This window comes from Ranitomeya imitator, chromosome 7 (assembly GCF_032444005.1).
Source record: "Ranitomeya imitator isolate aRanImi1 chromosome 7, aRanImi1.pri, whole genome shotgun sequence".
NCBI classification, from domain to species: domain Eukaryota; kingdom Metazoa; phylum Chordata; class Amphibia; order Anura; family Dendrobatidae; genus Ranitomeya; species Ranitomeya imitator.
This window is the reverse complement of record NC_091288.1, coordinates 215,420,710-215,440,759: the sequence shown is the minus strand read 5'-3', so window position 1 is coordinate 215,440,759 and position 20,050 is coordinate 215,420,710. Positions and strand designations below refer to the sequence as shown.

The 20,050-nt window shown below is 44.9% G+C and overlaps 1 protein-coding gene across 3 annotated transcripts; it reads right to left on the bottom strand.

The window, feature by feature from the left end:
* Positions 1-3,133: 3,133 nt before the first annotated feature.
* On the bottom strand, positions 3,134-19,269 carry HMOX2 (heme oxygenase 2). 3 transcript variants are annotated; one of them, XM_069734819.1, is made up of 6 exons: positions 19,076-19,269; positions 14,825-14,936; positions 12,871-12,988; positions 5,972-6,463; positions 4,427-4,544; positions 3,134-4,333 (listed from the first exon to the last, which is right to left on the bottom strand). In XM_069734819.1, the coding sequence occupies exons 2-6, from the start codon at positions 14,893-14,895 to the stop codon at positions 4,209-4,211; spliced, it is 924 nt and encodes a 307-aa protein (XP_069590920.1). In that variant the 5' UTR covers positions 14,896-14,936; positions 19,076-19,269; the 3' UTR covers positions 3,134-4,208. The 3 variants fall into 3 exon arrangements, with proteins under 3 accessions (XP_069590920.1, XP_069590919.1, XP_069590918.1); XM_069734818.1 differs by having other exon boundaries at positions 19,140-19,247; XM_069734817.1 differs by lacking the exon at positions 19,076-19,269 and adding an exon at positions 15,058-15,417.
* Between the last annotated feature and the right edge of the window lie 781 nt (positions 19,270-20,050).

Below are 20,050 nucleotides of genomic sequence, written 5' to 3'. Positions count from 1 at the left end.
GAAATGTCCGGTTTTTGTCAGGAAAATTTCTGCAAGAAATCCTGACGTGTGCACATACCCTAAGAAGATGCTGGGAGCTGTTATATCATTATCAGACTGTGGACCATACAAGAACACAGTACTCATGAGACATAGCCAGTATCAACAAGTAAACATTTACATACAGGAACCTTATAGATGCCATCTTCTCTAATTGAGTCATTTATTTCTTTTCGTCTCCATCTTGTCCAGATGCCATGGTGACTTTTAACATCCACAGCTCTTCTCTGCAGACTTCCTTCTTCTCCAATCTTCTGCAGCACATCCCGACATGGTGCCCTGAAAATTAAGACTGCGGAGACCTGTGTGCCGTAAACAGTGCCTTCCCCCCTCCCTCTGATCCCGAAAAGACAACACAAACAGGCCTAGATGGGTTGAAACGAGTCGGTCACAGAGGGGCAATTACATTTCGCAACAGGCTCACAGCCGTGGGCCCAGTCTGCGACCAGCAGGCGGGCAGCCAATGAGCGGCTATGAACCTTCGCCCCTCCCTCCACTTCCGCTGTGACTTAATAAGAACAGTATTATTATCGTCAGTTTTAAATTTCAAATATTAAAACATTTTTCTTTATCCTAACAGCACAAAACATCAGTGAATATGTAAGGGAGGGAGAGTGGGAGAAATGGTTCCAGAGGGTCCGCTGGGGAGAAAGAGGAAGGTGCTGACCCCGGCACCTGGATTTAACCCTATGCGGTACCATGCCCGCCAGTGTTGTTTGCATAAGCCTACCCTTCGTCTCAACCCTCTGTTCAGAGCAACGCACATGACCAGCTGCAGGGTGACCTCCATATATGCAATCCCAGCAGCTACCTCCCATGATTACTTCCGTAAGTCTCTGCTGTAGTCAGGGTTTATTTATTATTTTAATAAAAATGTGACTAAACAGATCCAATGGTTCCCTAAAAGTGCAGAAACGTGAGGAGGCAGCGAAACCATGAGGAACGATGGTGTAACTTCGCAACATACCTCGCATGGCAAAAACAATACTTGAGGACATCTCGTTCAGCATATCCCCCCCCCCCCCCCCCAACTCATCAATGCAAAAGTCAATTTTCCTCATCCTAAAATGAAAAAATTCCTTCCAGACTCCAAATCTGACACTCAGAATAATAACCTGCTGCATTTCTAGCAGTCTAGTAGCCATAACTTGTGATATTATGACTTTCAGAAAGGCATCCATGCTCCTTATAAACCCTTGTAGTTAATTCACTACAACTTTCCCCCGGCATAGAGTTCCATGCTCTCACTGCTCTTACAGTAAAGAATCCTCATATATGTTGGTGCAGAAAGTTTTTCTTTCTTCCTCTAGACGTAGAGGATACCCTCTTATGGTTACAATATAGGAAAGCCCATAGCACCCCTCCATTGCTGTGAATTACATTCCTTGATCTGTCGGCATGTCAAGTGTACCACACTTAACAACAGGGGTGTCAAACTGCATTCCTCGAGGGCCTCAGACCATGCGTGTTTTCAAGATTTCCTTTGCAATACACAAGGTGCTGGAATCATTCTGTGCAGGTGATTAAATTATCACCTGTGCAATACAAGGAAATCCTGAAAACACGACCTGTTTGCGGCCCTCGAGGAATGCAGTTTGACATCCTTGCTTAACAAGATGTCCAACGTTCCAGCCAGCCTATGGATTAGTTTCCACTACACTGCTCCTCACAAGCCGTGATCAAGGTGGATTTTATTCCGTGGGTTTATATTTAGTTCCCATTACTTAAATAGAGCCAAAAAACTTCACTCATTGTGGTTTGTTATGGCCAAAGTAAAAAATATCACGACATGAGCCACAAAACTTTGTTTTAGCCCTCGGTAAATTTAAGTCCTTGAGTCATCTTTTTTTCTAGTATCAAGATACATTTTTAAGCATTTTTTGCTTCCACATGAAGCCATTCTGTGCTTTTGAGAAGATAAGTCTCCTCCCCCCTCTGGCAGCTCATGCACATATGACAATATAATCTTCCTTTCACTTACACTGTCATCTACTACAGAGGCTCTGATCCTTTCCGGAGAAGTAGGACAGAAAGCCATTTCTATTGGCAACCAAAGATCATTATACGGAGACCTGGCTGTGGGGAGAATGATTTACTAAAGTGGTCTCCAATTGGAAGTAAAGCCAGGGTGGGCTACAAACAGGACCCTGTGCAAGAAATTTTAGGAAGAAGTTCCCCTACATGGATGTGTTCACATTCTCACCACAGAATATAAAACCCATGATCCGAGCATCAAAACACAGATTTTGGGGTCATAAAGGGGAGATTTTTTTTCATGCGAGTTTTCTGTGAGGCAACACACCCAGTTCCATAGAATCGCACTTCATCTATGATCATGTGTTCAAACTGTAAAGCACTGCGGAATATGTTAGCGCTATATAAAAATAAAGATTATCATTATTCATCCGCCATGATCTATTGTGACGACTCTACATGGCCGTCTACCTCCGTATCCGGTGGCCAATTACAATGTGTCGGGTACATCGGTCTTGACTATCACAACTCGCCATGATGGAGACATACACATTCCTACCGCCTGCCACAGAGAAACACTGACTGACAGAGTAGATGACCACCTCAGTCAAATCTTACACTGCTGAGGTAAAACGAAAGCTGAGCTCTGATTGGTTGCTCTGTGGTGGAATAAGAAGCTGATTGGTTGCCATGGATTATAAAACAGTTCTGACAAACATGGTCGGAGTGCAGTGCCCCATGTTTTGTCGAAGCCTCTGTCTGCCTGTGGGTGGTGATATAGTCTGACAGAGAACATAAAACATGACTGATGACGTGAATACAGTAAATAGAGGGGGCTGTTGGAGGTGATGCCCTCTTCCTGAGGCAGGGGAGTCAAATTTTGGGAAAACGTCTGATTAATAATAATGCCGGATGACAAGGGATGACAGAGTTAAACAACTTAATCATGTCTGACAGACCGGTTGTTGTGGACAAACAGAGTGAATAGCAACCAGACACTCTCATACGACTGAGGTCAATGGAAGAGAAAGTGTCTCGAGGAGTCATTGAGGAAAATATTGATTGATACGGGCGCCGCTTGTCCACGATAAAAGCATCCGAAGTAGGAACAACTTACACATTCGATATTTTAATATAATTTATTGAGTTACACAAAAAGCTCCTTTTGTTATCTCCAAGCGAGGAACGGCTCAGACATCCGAGCTCCGCACACTCACACAACCGTTACCTTGTAAGAATTAAGGACAGCAAAAGGCGGCCATTTTCTAGCCAAACCGTTGATGGAGTAATGAGGTATGAGGCACAATGTTATTTGCGCCTCTCTAGTTGTAATCTAAGGTCACCAATATGGCCGCCTACACCTAGTCTCTGTTACTGGTGATATTTACACAGCGTTATCCCCCTAAAAATCCAAATTCTTAGCAATTTCTTAGAAATCCATTTCTGGAAAATCTGGTTCAAAAACAATATGGCAGCAACAGTGGTGGTCAGACTGTAAAAAAGGCAAACAGGAGATGCATCACTAGGCAAAATCCCATTGTAGCCCTCAGGAAAGGTGTCACGGCGGCCATATTGGATGGATGATCTTCAATGATCGATATGTAAAATCTGATGAGTAAACTGTTAGAAGTGAATGGATTCTCAAAGAGGCACGAAATTCCGGGCTGTGTCGATGGCCGGCCATATTGGCGTCACAGTATATCTAAAAATCTACGAGGAACTACAGCTCCAAAAACAAGATGGTTTCCTCACGTGGCAGCACCAAACCATTAATACTTCATCCGTAATAAATCATGAAATCATCTTTGGGAGTCTTGCATATACATATGGCTAAATCCTCTCAACACATCTCGTAATATACAGTAAGTGGTAGATGAGCAGCCAATGGCGACTTCTAGGGTAAGACCTATTGTGTGCTTATGGCTGTGCTCACCGACCTATTAGAACACAGTTATAGTGCATATAACCCCTGAATCTGAACATTAAGGGGTTAATACTCCCTAGGCCGAGAAACCCCCTTCCCGGCAGTTCTTTAATAGCAGTCTATAGGTTAAGCAAGACAAGATCACAGCAGGGAAAAAAAAAAATCACAAACCAACGCGCCATCAGAGGAGGAGGCATTGTAATGGGAATGTTAATGTCCTTGTGGCCAAGATCTTCCATACAGAGTCCGAAAAACCAAATTGTGACCCAGATCACATAAGATACCAAGCGATGGTGGCAGCGATGGCGGCGGCGAAAGCGGCTAGTGCTGCTTTAACTTCCGGGCGACCTGTTAGAGCCAGAGCAGCGTGGAGTGGACATCCTGAGGAGGCAGCATCTGCGAGAGAGGAGGAGATGAGACCCCTGCACATCACTATACTGTGCGTATTTACGTATGTGTACATATGTAATGTGTGACACCTACACGCACCTTTTGCAGCATAATACGGGCATTTGCGAATATCTCCCTTCCCATCATGCACTGGAAGTCCGCCATCTTGTGCTTCATCAGGGATGGTGGTTCCTATCTTATCCAACTCCTCAAATACCTTCAGAAAATGAAAAAGTACAAAATTACCACAATCACTTCAATATAGGGGGCAGTATTATAGTTATATTCCTGTACATAAGGTCAGTATTATAGCAGTAATATTCTTGTACATAGGGGCAGTATTATAGTAGTTATATTATTGTACATTGGGGACAGTATTATAGGAGTTATATTCTTGTACATAGGGGCAGTATTATAGTAGTTATATTCTTGTACATAGGAGCAGTATTATAGTAGTTATATTCTTGCACATAGGGGCAGTATTATAGTAGTTATATTCTTGTACATAGGAGCAGTATTATAGTAGTTATATTATTGTACATTGGGGACAGTATTATAGGAGTTATATTCTTGTACATAGCAGCAGTATTATAGTAGTTATATTCTTGTACATAGGAGCAGTATTATAGTAGTTATATTATTGTACATTGGGGACAGTATTATAGTAGTTATATTCTTGTACATAGGAGCAGTATTATATTAGTTATATTCTTGTACATAGGAGCAGTATTATAGTAGTTATATTCTTGTACATAGGGGCAGTATTATAGTAGTTATATTCTTGTACATAGGAGCAGTATTATATTAGTTATATTCTTGTACATAGGAGCAGTATTATAGTAGTTATATTCTTGTACATAGGAGCAGTATTATAGTAGTTATATTCTTGTACATAGGAGCAGTATTATAGTAGTTATATTCTTGTACATAGGGGCAGTATTATAGTAGTTATATTCTTGTACATAGGGGCAGTATTATAGTAGTTATATTCTTGTACATAGGAGCAGTATTATAGTAGTTATATTCTTGTACATAGGAGCAGTATTATAGTAGTTATATTCTTGTACATAGGAGCAGTATTATAGTAGTTATATTCTTGTACATAGGAGCAGTATTATAGTAGTTATATTCTTGTACATAGCAGCAGTATTATAGTAGTTATATTCTTGTACACAGGAGCAGTATGATAGTAGTTATATTCTTGTACATAGGGGACAGTATTATAGGAGTTATATTCTTGTACATAGGAGCATATTATAGTAGTTATATTCTTGCACATAGGAGCAGTATTATAGTAGTTATATTCTTGTACATAGGGCCAGTATTATAGTAGTTATATTCTTGTACATGACGCAGTATTATAGTAGTTATATTCTTGTACATAGGGGGCAGTATTATAGTAGATATATTCTTGTACATAGGAGCAGTAATATAGTAGTTATATTCTTGAACATAGGAGCAGTATTATAGTAGTGTTATTCTTGTACATAGGGGCAGTAATATAGTAGTTATATTTTTGTACATAGGGGGCAGTATTATAGTAGTTATATTCTTGTACATAAGAGCAGTATTATAGTAGTTACATTCTTGTACATAAGGGCGGCATTATAGTTCTCATAATTCCAGGCACTGTTAGACACATACCTGCATATTAAACTGGAAGGCTTTGTTTGCTTCTTCCACCATGTCCTCCTTCGCCTTGGCATTCAGTTCCAGTGTGTTGAGTCGGGCCCTGTAGAGTTGCTTGAACTGCTGGGCATTCGTGACATTATCAAACATGTAGAACTGGATCCCTTCCCCGGTGTTGGGCAGGTGCAGGGCTCTCTGTGCCACCTTCTTCAGGACTTGACCTCCTGACAGATCCCCCATGTACCTGGTGTAGGCGTGAGCCACCAGCAGTTCTGGCTTGTGACGGCCTAAGTGGCGGATCCGGTCTACGTAAGCCTGTGTGGCCTCAGAGCACTGGATCGTGTCCTTCCAATCTTCACCATAGAAGTAGGTGACATCTTTCTGTAGCGCCTCCGCCCTGTGCAGCTCCTGAGGGAAATACAGGGGTGCGATGGCCGGGTTCTCCTTGTTTCGGTCAAGCTCCTCTTCCAGCGCAGAATACGTGTAGTACAGAGCACCCGTGGCGAGCTGTATACAGGATGCAGACAAGGGGGTGTGAACATTTTATAGGCTGTCGATCCATGTGTTACTAATACACCTAAAAAAAACGAACACCGCTAGATCATAGGTCAGAAGGCATCCATAGTGCCTCCATCTGCCTCCATCTTAAATTCAAAGCCATGAGTCTGACCAGACGTGTCTGACCATCTTTGAAATTCCATCTTTTAAATTAGATTTTTAATTACCATGAATTAGACTAGAATTCCATGAAGCATTTACCCATTCATCACAGCTGTACTTTCATCATCCTCATCACCAACTGCATCATCTAATCGAGTTGTTTTGTCTACCCACAGGTATGCTGCTCATCTACTCAGCTTTTCCTGCTATGTCTTTCTATATGAAGTGCATATAATTGCCACCTGGTATGCTGCTCATCTACTCAGCTTTTCCTGCTATGTCTTTCTATATGAAGTGCATATAATTGCCACCTGGTATGCTGCTCATCTACTCAGCTTTTCCTGCTATGTCTGTCTATGTGAAGTGCATGTAATTGCCACCTGGCATGCTTTGCTTACCCATTATTTTCTATCCATATGTATTTCACTCCTCTTGTGTCTTCCTGGCATACCTGAGTGGCCATCTACCCCACCCCCTCTTTATTACCTTCTTAACTGTGAACATGTGCTCTGGACACACACAGGCCCACATCCCCCCTCTCAGCTGTGAGCCCTTAGGTGCACATAAATTCAAAGCCATGAGTCTGACCAGACGTGTCTGACCATCTTTGAAATTCCATCTTTTAAATTATAGATTTTTAATTACCATGAATTGGACTGGAATTAACTGGAAGGTAAAGGAATAGAAAACTTCAATAATGTTTCGGTTTCCTGTAACATTCACCCCCATACTACTTTATTTCTTCCTATCTCCTGTAATCCCTCCACCCAGTAAGGAACTAGTCATTTCTTCCTCCATCCTCCCCAGTCACCTCACCTCCTCCACAGAACTATTCCTCCACACACAATCCTTTCTCTCCAGACACACACGGCCACATCATGACCTATCCTGCTCACACCTTCTAACGCTCTGTCTGCTGCTCCTCATTGCTGGCGACATATCCCCAAATCCTGGCCCTCCTCATCACATCCCCACACTCATTTCTAATCCCCTGCCACGATCCTCTACACGTCCTCGCAACCACAGTAACCTCATACCCATTCATCCAGCCCCCACTCCCCCAATTTCCCTACCTGGAGCACTATGGAACGCACGCTCTTGTCTGCAATAAACTGTCATTTATCCAAGACCTCTTTATCAATAACAAACTCTCCTTCCTCGGCATCACTGAAACCTGGCTCACCGCCTCTGACTCAGCCTCTCCAGCCGCTCTTTCCTATGGTGGATTCCACCTCTCTCACACCCCTCGCCCCAGCAACAAACATGGTGGAGGGGTTGGCTTGCTCCTGTACGATACCTGCTCCTTTACCCCAATTCCACTACCACCCTCTGCTACTCTTCCCTCATTCAAGGTGCACTCCATCTGCATCTACTCCCCCTCCAATCTCCAGCTGGCTGTCATGTACCGCCCCCCCAGAACTAGCCATCTCCACCTTTTATTGACCACTTCACCATCTAGCTACTTCATTTTCTCTCAGCCGACATCCCCACGATCATCATGGGTGACTTCAATATCCCCATTGACACTTCCACCTCAGCCGCCTCTAAACTTTTATCGCCCACTGTCTCCTTTCGTCTCACTCAATGGTCATCTGCAGCCACCCATAAAGATGGCCACACATTGGACCTCATCTTCACCCGCCTCTATTCCCTTACTAATCTCACTAACTCACCCCTCCCCCTGTCTGACCACAACCTACTGACATTTTCTTCTCTCTCCTCTCGCGCAACCTCCACTCCACAAACTCACTCACCCTCGCAGAAATCTCAAACACCTCAATTTACAATCACTCTCTGAGTCCCTTCTCCCTCTTACAGACATAGCTTCCTTCCATGACACAGATGCTGCTGCCTCTTTTTATAACACCACAATAACAGCAACACTCGATTCGGCCGCCCCACTCATGCATAGCAAAACTCGTTGAATCAACAGGCAGCCCTGGCTGACCAGCCTGACCAAAGAACTGAGACGGGCTTCCAGGATCGCTGAACGGCGATGGAAGAAATCTCGTTCTGCTGAGCACTTCACTGCATACAAGCAGTCCCTCGCCAGCTTCAAGTCCGCGCTCACTGCCGCAAAACAAACTTACATCTCATCTCTCATATCCTCCCCGACTCACAACCCTAAACAGCTCTTCAACACTTTCAATTCTCTACTCTGTCCCCCAGCATCTCCTCCCTCCCCTCTCATTTAAGCTGAAGAATTTGAATCTTTCTTTAAGCAGAAGATAGAAAACATCAGACAAAGCTTTGGCCCGCAGCCCCCAATGCCCCTCCTCTTGACTTCTCAGCCCTGTTCCAAAGCCAGCTTCTCCACCATGACAGACGATCAGCTCTCCATCCTTCTATCAAGATCACATCTCACCACTTGCACCCTTGACCCGCTCACGTCCCACCTCATCCCTAACCTCGCAAAAGTCTTCATCCCAACCCTAACACAACTCTTCAACCTCTCACTTACAAACTGTGTCTTCACCTCATCCTTCAAACAAGCATCAATCACACCTATCCTCAAAAAACCCTCCCTCGACCCATCCTCTGTGTCCAGCTATTGCCTGATATCCCTTCTCCCTTATGCCTCAAAACTACTGGAACAGCATGTCCATCTTGAACTGTCCTCCCACCTCTCCTCCTGCTCCCTCTTTGACCGGTTACAATCTGGCTTCCGAACACATCACTCAACTGAAACTGCCATAACTAAAGTGACCAATGACCTACTAACCGCCAAGAGCAAGCGACACTACTCTGTCCTCCTCCTCTTGGACCTGTCTTTTGCCTTCGACACTGTGGACCACTCCCTCCTGTTACAGATTCTCTCATTTCTTGGCATCACAGACTTGGCCCTATCCTGGATCTCATCATATCTAACAGATCGTACATTCAGTGTCTCCCTCTCCCACACCACCTCCTCACTTCGCCCCTTGTCTGTCTGTGTTCCCCAAGGCTCAGTTCTAGGACCCCTACTCTTCTCCATCTACACCTTCGACCTGGGACAGCTCATAGAATCCTACGGTTTACAATATCATCTCTACGCTGATGACACGCAGATCTACCTATCTGGATCCGACCTCACTTCCTTACTGACCAAAATCCCACAATGTCTGTCTGCTATTTCATCCTTCTTTTCTGCTCGTTTTCTAAAACTGAACATGGACAAAACAGAATTCATCATCTTTCCCCCATCTCACTCTACCCCTCCACCCGACCTATCCATCAATGTCAATGGCTGCTCACTTTCCCTGGCCCCGCACGCTCGGTGCCTCGGGGTGATCCTTGACTCTACACTCTCTTTCAAGCCACATATCCAAGCCCTTGCCTCCTCTTGCCGATTCCAACTCAAAAACATTTCCCGGATCCGTGCATTCCTTGACCATTAAGCCACAAAAACACTAGTACATGCCCTTATCATCTCCCGCCTCGACTACTGCAACCTCCTACTCTCTGGACTTTCCTCTAGCACTCTGGCCCACTCCAATCCATCCTAAACTCTGCTGCCCGACTAATCCACCTGTCTCCCCGTTACTCCCCAGCCTCTCCTCTCTGCCAGGCCCTTCACTGGCTTCCTATTGCCCAGAGGCTACAGTTCAAAACACTAACAATGACATACAAAGCCATTCACAATCTGACTCCTCCATACATCTGTGACATGGTCTCCCGTTACCTACCTACATGCAACCTTCGATCATCTCATGATCTCCTTCTCTACTCCCCTCTCATCTCTTCCTCCCACAACCGCATCCAAGACTTCTCCCGTGCTTCCCCCATACTCTGGAACTCTCTACCCCAAAACATCAGGCTCTCACCTACCACGGAAACCTTCAAAAAGAACCTGAAGACCCACCTCTTCCGACAAGCCTACAACCTGCAGTGATCCCCTGTCTACTGAAGCGCCACATGACCAGCTCTACCCTCACCTAGTGTATTCTCACCCATCCCCTGTAGACTGTGAGCCCTCGCGGGCAGGGTCCTCTCTCCTCCTGTTCTTGTGTGTGCCTTGTTTTACTCATGTTTATTGTACTTGTCAATATTTGCCCCGTTCACATGTAAAGCGCCATGGAATAAATGGCGCTATAAAAATGAATAATAATAATAATAATCTGCCTCATTATAGGGAACCTTTCACCAGAGGTTCCGTCTGAATCAAGTATTTCAGAGATTTACATGGAAAACACGGTGTAAGCGCTCAGCGCAGAGAGCAGGTTAAATATGTGCTTAGCCTTACTGCGATCTTTGGGAGGCAGAATAAAAAAATTAACAACAGGTGAAGAATAGTTGATTTCTTTTACGCCGTTCCTTGTGCTGTCACACACTTAAACTTCAAAACTAGTTTTTGCATCGCCATATTTTGATAGCTTGTTTTTTGTGGGACGAGCTGACGTTTTATTGGTACTGTTTTCGGTCATGACATTTTTTGATCGCTTTCTATTCTTATTTTTGGGACAGAGCATTAACAAAAACTAGCAAATTCAGGTTTTTTTTAATGCCATTCCGCGTGTGGTAAAATTGATAAGGAAGCTTCATTCTGCAGATCAGTACGATTACAGCGATATCACATTTATATTGGCGTTTTTACACAAAAACTAGGATGGAAAAGGGAGGGACGGAACAGGGAGGGACGGAACAGGGAGGGACGGAAAAGGGAGGGACGGAAAAGGGAGGGACGGAAAAGGGAGGGACGGAAAAGGGAGGGACGGAAAAGGGAGGGACGGAAAAGGGAGGGACGGGACAGGGAGGGACGGAACAGGGAGGGACGGGACAGGGAGGGACGGAAGAGGGAGGGACGGAAGAGGGAGGGACGGAACAGGACAGGGAGGGACGGAACAGGGAGGGACAGAAAAGCGAGGGACGCGACAGGGAGGGACGGAACAGGGAGGGACGGAAAATGGAGGGACGGAACAGGGAGGGACGGAACAGGGAGGGACGGAACAGGGAGGGACGGAACAGGGAGGGACGGGACAGAAAAGCGAGGGACAGAAAAGCGAGGGACGGGACAGGGAGAAACGGAACAGGGAGGGACGGAAAATGGAGGGAAGTAACAGGGAGGGACGGGACGGGACAGGGAGGGACGGGACGGGACAGGGAGGGACGGGACGGGACAGGGAGGGACGGGACAGGGAGGGACGGGACGGGACAGGGAGGGACGGGACAGGGAGGGACGGGACGGGACAGGGAGGGACGGGACAGGGAGGGACGGGACGGGACAGGGAGTGACGGAACAGGGAGTGACGGAACAGGGAGGGACGGAACAGGGAGGGACGGAACAGGGAGGGACGGAACAGGGAGGGACGGAACAGGGAGGGACGGAACAGGGAGGGACGGAACAGGGAGCGACGGAACAGGGAGCGACGGAACAGGGAGCGACGGAACAGGGAGCGACGGAACAGGGAGCGACGGAACAGGGAGCGACGGAACAGGGAGCGACGGAACAGGGAGCGACGGAACAGGGAGCGACGGAACAGGGAGCGACAGAAACTGGATCTGCTCTGTGACTGGTTCGTTATCCCTATATATAGGTGAGTGATCCCGCAGACATTCATCACATATACATATATTATTATACAGCGGAGCTGGTCTCTCCACTCTGTTACTGACTGCGGAGGATGTAGAGCAGCCTGCAACCTGATACACAGGTCCCTAGTCATGTCACCGCTCAGGGGATCTGCACTAATCCCGGAAACTACAAGAAGCCGTATGTAACGGGATATCACCCCGGCTATAAATAATTCCATTTTGTCAGAATTGCTGGTCAGGAGTCAGGCAAAGCTGGGTGACAATATCAATGATAGGTTTATTTAGCCCTGAAATATTAAGAGTCACTGAAAGGGATAATAAAAAGTAACTTTTATTCTAAAATATTAAAATAACCTAATTGACATACCACATTGTGCACTCATTTATTTCAATTCCTACGGCGAACGAGAATTGACACGAAACGAAATCCCAGAAGTCTCCGCAATGTGATCTATTGTAGTCATACAAATAAAATGTCTCTCTGTCAAATTCTCTGTGTCACTCTAGGAATGGAAATACACGAGTGCACCATGTGTTATGTCAATTCGGTCATTTGTAGATTTTAGAATAAAGGTTTATGTTTTATTAGCGCTGGGTGACGGCGGCCATATTGGATACTGGAGCCCCCCAGCTTTCTTACAAACGACTGGAGAAGATACTGGCAGGAGGGGACGGCACCAGGCGAATTGTTCTGGCGTTGGGTGACTCGACCAGTCCGTGTTTTACACTCAGCCTTCACCCACCTTAAATAATTCTCGCTTGATCCGACCCTTAAGGAAATCCTTCACGAACTTCGTGTTTTCCGCCTTCTCGTGAGACACTTTGGTTCCTTCCTTGAGAAGCTCGGACAGATCTGTCGGCCTAGAGAAGACAAGAGGGCGACCCGGTCAGACAAGATGGCCGGCATCGGATATTACCAAGAGGACGATGGCTCTCTTTTACAGGAAATCTCTGCAAAAAAAGGGAAGCGGCGAAAATCTGCAAGAAATTTCTCCATCTTGAGAAAAAAATATGGAGTCAGCTAAATTCTATCTGAGATTGTGGAACTGTAAATCGTTTACTTTGCAGCTTTTTATCGGGTTTTTTTTCCTGTTCACATTCAGAGCTGAATTCGGAATTCTGCCAGTTTCCTGTGAATGGAGAGCAAGGCAGAGATGTCACAAGACTGGTAGATGTGGAGCTAAACTGCAGTCTTTTCCCATAGGACGTGGGCAGAATTTTGAAAATTGCTCTGGATGTAATTGGAAAAAAAAAAAAAACGATAAAAAAAAATTAAATGTAAAGCGCCTGAAATCTATCGGGTTGGGTTTTCGGCTAAAAGACAAAGCTGAGGCCCAATGGGGAAGACAGAGGAGGCTTAGAACCAGAGGAGTCAATATCACAGCTCCTACTGGTCCCAGTGACCAAAGTCAGGACCCCCACATGCCCCACCAGAGACTAATATTCCCTCTAGATGCCCCAAACCTGGAAACTAAGTGTGGATTCCCCCCGGGGGTCTGTTATGAGTGTAAAACAACAAGTACAAAAGGTAAAAAGAAATACAGTGGTGGAAATAAGTATTCGATCCCTAGCTGATTTAGTAAGTTTATACATTTATACAATGTGATTTTCCGGATTGTATTTTTGGATATTCTACCTCTCAAGGTTAAAATTAACCGACCCTTGATATTACAGACTGTTCATGTCATTGTCAGTGGGCAAACGTACAAAATCAGCGAGGGGTCGAATACTTATTTCCTTCACTGTATAAAACAACACAAATATTCACCTTTCGCACTTTACATCTAATAAGACTCAAAATGGAAAACAAATAATAATTCTATAAAATAAAAAAAAAGGCATAAAACTAAACGGATAGAGAAAAGAAGTGAAAAATTATATATATGAAAATAAATACCGTAACTACAAATAAATAGTAAATATATGTGTAAATATTATGTATGACTAATATATATATATATATATATATATATATATATATATATATATATTAGTCATACATAATATTTACACATATATTTACTATTTATTTTTATATATATTTATTATTTATTTATATTTATTATTTATTTTATATATATGTGTGTGTGAGATATATATATATATATATATATATATCTCTCACACACATATATATAAAATAAATAATAAATATAAATAAATAATAAATATATATAAAAATAAATAGTAAATATATGTAAATAGGAATAATATATATAAATAGTAAATATATAAATAATAAATATATAAAAATAAATATGTATATATAAATATATATATTTCTTTTAATTCTCAGACTTTCTAATCTCTTTTTATGTTTCGATTCCTCATTATTTTCCCTATTTTTCCTGCTTCCCGTCCTGATCGGAGGGGCTGAGACCTCCCTATTACTATACCTCGCCCTCCGGACTGATACGCTTCTGGCTGCACTGACACATTGTAACAAGACGAGAGCGAGCGTTGTGTGATTGACGTATACGGGTCACGTGGACATGAGCCGCCGCCGGGATCTTGGACGTTAACGACGCCTCGTATAAAGGCTGCCCGTAATACGTGAGCCGGGGCACGTCCAGGTGGCGGGTGTCAGGTCGCCACAATCCCAGACGGAACCAGTGCTCTACATCTGCGCCATATCGGAGTGCTGACCATGGGGGGCACATGTCAGCGCCATATACCGTGCTCAGATCCCCCTCTCACCTCAGGGGCTGCTGGTCCTCCTCTCCGGACGCGGCTCCGTACGTCCCACTCTCTTCCTGTGCGGAGGACATGGCGTCTGTGTTCTGTGCGAGGATGGAAAAGTTTCAGCCGCCTGTTAAAACACAAAGAGACAGAAGCGGATGAGGCAGGAGAGCACAAAGCTTCTAGGGCCCAGAGGCCGGCCTCCCCGCATGCCCCCGCAGGGGTCCTGTCACCCTACACCTGTCACTTACTGTGTGCAGCGCAGAGCTGGTGACCGGCTGCAGGGTGACCTGTATATATACAATCCCAGCCGCTGCCTCCGTAGTCACTTCCGTATTCCTCTGCTGCACTCAGGGATTTTCTTTTTTTTTTTTTTCTAAAAGTGACTCAGCAGATCCAATGGTTCCCGAAAAACAGGAAGTGAGTGATTGTGGCGTGACTCAGCAGAAAGCGGCGGGATTGTACCAGTCACGTAGATATTATAAGGAAGACAAAAAAAGGTAAAAAAGTGCAAAATATAAAAACATAAGAACAATAAACGAGACTGAGACGGAGGGAGAGCGGACGCTAACGAGCGTCTCCAGAAGCGATGCCTGCTCCTGTGGGAAGTCAGAGGACAGCCTGCAGCCGATCACAAGCTCCTCTAGTCACCTGACCGCTGCAGCCAATCACAGACAGCAATGCTGCACGCATTGCTTCCAGAGCCGGCGCAATCCTCCGCCAAATCCGCGGAGGGCGCTGGAAAGCGACTATGCCGCTGTTTATTTTTATTTTACGCGCACCCCCTTTAATAGCAATTCTTGGCATTGGTCACATGCTGCACATCGTTCTCATGACCGCTGCCGCCCAGCTTTTGATGACAGTAGTAAGGCTTTCTACTATTATCTCAGCACCATGTGGCGGCATTATGTACTAAATGATGGTAATTGAGCTTTACACTGTTATTTCAGCAGCATGTCAGTACTATTAGGCACTATAGGTACTAATGTTTCAGCACTATATTGCAGTATTATTTCAGCAGTGGACAATGCTAGTTAGATTCTGTGCTGTTGCTATTATTTCGGCACTACATGTCAGTACTATAAGGCACTATATGGCAGTATTTGGGCTCAGCATGCAGTATTATTTCATTAATATACGGCAGCATTTGTTCAGCAGTATATAATAGTGGATAGGCTCTGTACTATTATCTGAACACTACAGGTCAGTATTTAGGTTCTGTACTATTATCTCAGTGCTATGGGGCAGAATTTAGGCTCTGTACTATGTGGAAGTATTTCGGCTCTGTACTATTGCCATGTGGCAGTATGTAGGCCCTAAGCTATTGTCTCAGTACAATGTGGCAGTATTTAGGCTCTGTCCTATTGTCTCAGCACCATGTGGCAATATTTAGGCTCTGTACTATCGTCTCAGCACCATGTAGCAGTATTTAGGCTCTGCCCTATTGTCTCAGCACCATTTGATAGTATTTAGGCTCTGTCCTATTGTCTAAGCAGCATGTGGCAGTATTTAGGCTCTGTACTACTGTCTCAGCACCATGTGGCAGTATTTAGGTTCTGTACTATCTTGTCGGCACAATGTAGCAGCATTTACGCTCTGACCTATTGCCTCAACACTATGTGGCAGTATTTAGGCTCTGTCCTATTGTCTCAGCAGCATGTGGCAGTATTTAGGCTCCGTAATATTGTCTCAGCACCATGTGGCAATATTTAGGCTCTGTACTATTGTCTAAGCACTGTATGGCAGTATTTAAGCTCTGCCCTATTGTCTCAGCACCATGTGGCAGCATTTAAGCTCTGTACTATTGTCTCAGCACCATGTGGCAGTATTTAGGCTCTGTACTATTGTCTCAGCACCGTGCGGCAGTATTTTAGCTCTGTGCTATTCTCTCAGCACCGTGTTGCAGTATTTAAGCTGAGCTATTGTCTCAGCAGCGTGTGGCAGTATTTAGGCTCTGTCCTACTGTCTCAGCAACATATGGCAGTATTTAGGCTCTGTCCTATTCTCTCAGCACCATGTGGCAGTATTTAGGCTCTGTCCTATTGTCTCAGCACCATATGGCAGTATTTAGGTTCTGTCCTATTCTCTCAGCACCATGTGGCTGTATTTAGGCTCTGTCCTATTGTCTCAGCACCATGTGGCAGTATTTAGACTCTGTGCTATTGTCTCAGCACCATGTGGCAGTATTTAGGCTCTGTGCTATTGTCTCAGCACTGTGTGGCAGAATATAGGCTCTGTCCTATTGTCTCAGCACCGTGTGGCAGTATTTAGGCTCTGTACTATTGTCTCAGCACCATGTGGCAGTATTTAGGCTCTGTACTATTGTCTCAGCACCATGTGGCAGTATTTAGGCTCTGTACTATTGTCTCAGCACCATGTGGCAGTATTTAGGCTCTGTACTATTGTCTCAGCACCATGTGGCAGTATTTAGGCTCTGTACTATTGTCTCAGCACCATGTGGCAGTATTTAGGCTCTGTGCTATTGTCTCAGCACCATGTGGCAGTATTTAGGCTCTGTGCTATTGTCTCAGCATCATGTGGAAGTATTTAGGCTCTGTGCTATTGTCTCAGCACCATGTGGCAGTATTTAGGCTCTGTACTATTGTCTCAGCATCATGTGGCAGTATTTAGGCTCTGTCCTATTGTCTCAGCACCATGTGGCAGTATTTAGGCTCTGTACTATTGTCTCAGCACCATGTGGCAGTATTTAGGCTCGGTCCTATTGTCTCAGCACCATGTGGCAGTATTTAGGCTCTGTCCTATTGTCTCAGCACCATGTGGCAGTATTTAGGCTCTGTCCTATTGTCTCAGCACCATGTGGCAGTATTTAGGCTCTGTGCTATTGTCTCAGCATCATGTGGCAGTATTTAGGCTCTGTACTATTGTCTCAGCACTATGTGGCAGTATTTAGGCTCTGTACTATTTTCTCAGCACCATGTGGCAGTATTTAGGCTCTGTACTATTTTCTCAGCACCATGTGGCAGTATTTAGGCTCTGTACTATTGTCTCAGCACCATGTGGCAGTATTTAGGCTCTGTGCTATTGTCTCAGCATCATGTGGAAGTATTTAGGCTCTGTGCTATTGTCTCAGCATCATGTGGAAGTATTTAGGCTCTGTGCTATTGTCTCAGCACCATGTGACAGTATTTAGGCTCTGTGCTATTGTCTCAGCACCATGTGGCAGTATTTAGGCTCTGTGCTATTGTCTCAGCACCATGTGGCAGTATTTAGGCTCTGTGCTATTGTCTCAGCATCATGTGGCAGTATTTAGGCTCTGTGCTATTGTCTCAGCACCATGTGGCAGTATTTAGGCTCTGTACTATTGTCTCAGCACCATGTGGCAGTATTTAGGCTCTGTGCTATTGTCTCAGCATCATGTGGCAGTATTTAGGCTCTGTCCTATTGTCTCAGCACCATGTGGCAGTATTTAGGCTCTGTGCTATTGTCTCAGCATCATGTGGAAGTATTTAGGCTCTGTGCTATTGTCTCAGCACCATGTGGCAGTATTTAGGCTCTGTGTTATTGTCTCAGCACCATGTGGCAGTATTTAGGCTCTGTGCTATTGTCTCAGCACCATGTGGCAGTATTTAGGCTCTGTGCTATTGTCTCAGCACCATGTGGCAGTATTTAGGCTCTGTGCTATTGTCTCAGCACTATGTGGCAGTATTTAGGCTCTGTGCTATTGTCTCAGCATCATGTGGCAGTATTTAGGCTCTGTACTATTGTCTCAGCACTATGTGGCAGTATTTAGGCTCTGTACTATTGTCTCAGCATCATGTGGTAGTATTTAGGCTCTGTACTATTGTCTCAGCACTATGTGGCAGTATTTAGGCTCTGTGCTATTGTCTCAGCACTATGTGGCAGTATTTAGGCTCTGTACTATTGTCCCAGCACTATGTGGCAGTATTTAGGCTCTGTACTATTGTCTCAGCACTTTGTGGCAGTATTTAGGCTCTGTCCTATTGTCTCAGCACTATGTGGCAGTATTTAGGCTCTGTCCTATTGTCTCAGCACCATGTGGCAGTATTTAGGTTCTGTCCTATTGTCTCAGCACCATGTGGCAGTATTTAGGCTCTGTCCTATTGTCTCAGCACCATGTGGCAGTATTTAGGCTCTGTACTATTGTCTCAGCACTATGTGGCAGTATTATTTGTGTACACTTTGCGAAGCTGTAAATAGTTTGCTGACTAAAATAAAAGGACACTAAACGTTAGTGGTATAACAGCCTGAACACACAGGAGAACTACATGGCGCAGCAGGATCTCTCACCTGCCCCCTGGCGGTCACATAAGCCGTCAGTCACGTGTCACAAGCCCAGGCTGCAGTCACTGACCGGTACTCGGCGCCTCCGCGTCTGCTCCGCTCTCCCCGCTGACCTCTGACCTACTAATCCAGGAGAGGCCGAAAACAGGAAGTGCTCGTCCCCATAGCAACCGGCAGCAAGAGACCGCAGTCAGGAGATCAAGCTACAACTGCTCCAGCGGAGAGGGCGGGGCTTCCCTATAAAGCTTTATTAACACAAACAAAGGAACATCACAAGTAACCAGAGAGGACAACAGTATCACACAGGATAGGATTAGATACACGGCTCAGCAGACAGTATCACACAGGATAGGATTAGATACACGGATCAGCAGTCAGTATCACACAGGAGAGGATTAGATACACAGCTCAGCAGACAGTATCACACAGGAGAGGATTAGATACACGGCTCAGCATACAGTATCACACAGGATAGGATTAGATACACGGATCAGCAGACAGTATCACACAGGATAGGATTAGATACACGGCTCAGCAGACAGTATCACACAGGATGGGATTAGATACACAGCTCAGCAGTCAGTATCACACCGCCTAGGATTAGATACACGGCTCAGCAGACAGTATCACACAGGATAGGATTAGATACACGGCTCAGCAGTCAGTATCACACAGGAGAGGATTAGATACATGGCTCAGCAGACAGTATCACACAGGATGGGATTAGATACACGGCTCAGCAGTCAGTATCACACAGGAGAGGATTAGATACACGGCTCAGCATACAGTATCACACAGGATAGGATTAGATACACGGATCAGCAGACAGTATCACACAGGATAGGATTAGATACACAGCTCAGCAGTCAGTATCACACAGGAGAGGATTAGATACACAGCTCAGCAGTCAGTATCACACAGGAGAGGATTAGATACACAGCTCAGCAGACAGTATCACACAGGAGAGGATTAGATACACGG

Excerpts from the sequence above, each read along its gene's own strand:
- HMOX2 (XM_069734819.1), bottom strand. The coding sequence starts at position 14,895 with ATGTCCTCCGCACAGGAAGAGAGTGGGACGTACGGAGCCGCGTCCGGA. Across the intron at positions 6,464-12,870 it reads TCAAGCGAGAATTATTTAAG|CTCGCCACGGGTGCTCTGTA; the intron begins GTGGGTGAAGGC and ends TCCTGTATACAG. Across the intron at positions 4,334-4,426 it reads CCCGTATTATGCTGCAAAAG|ATGCTGCCTCCTCAGGATGT; the intron begins GTGCGTGTAGGT and ends CCTCTCTCGCAG.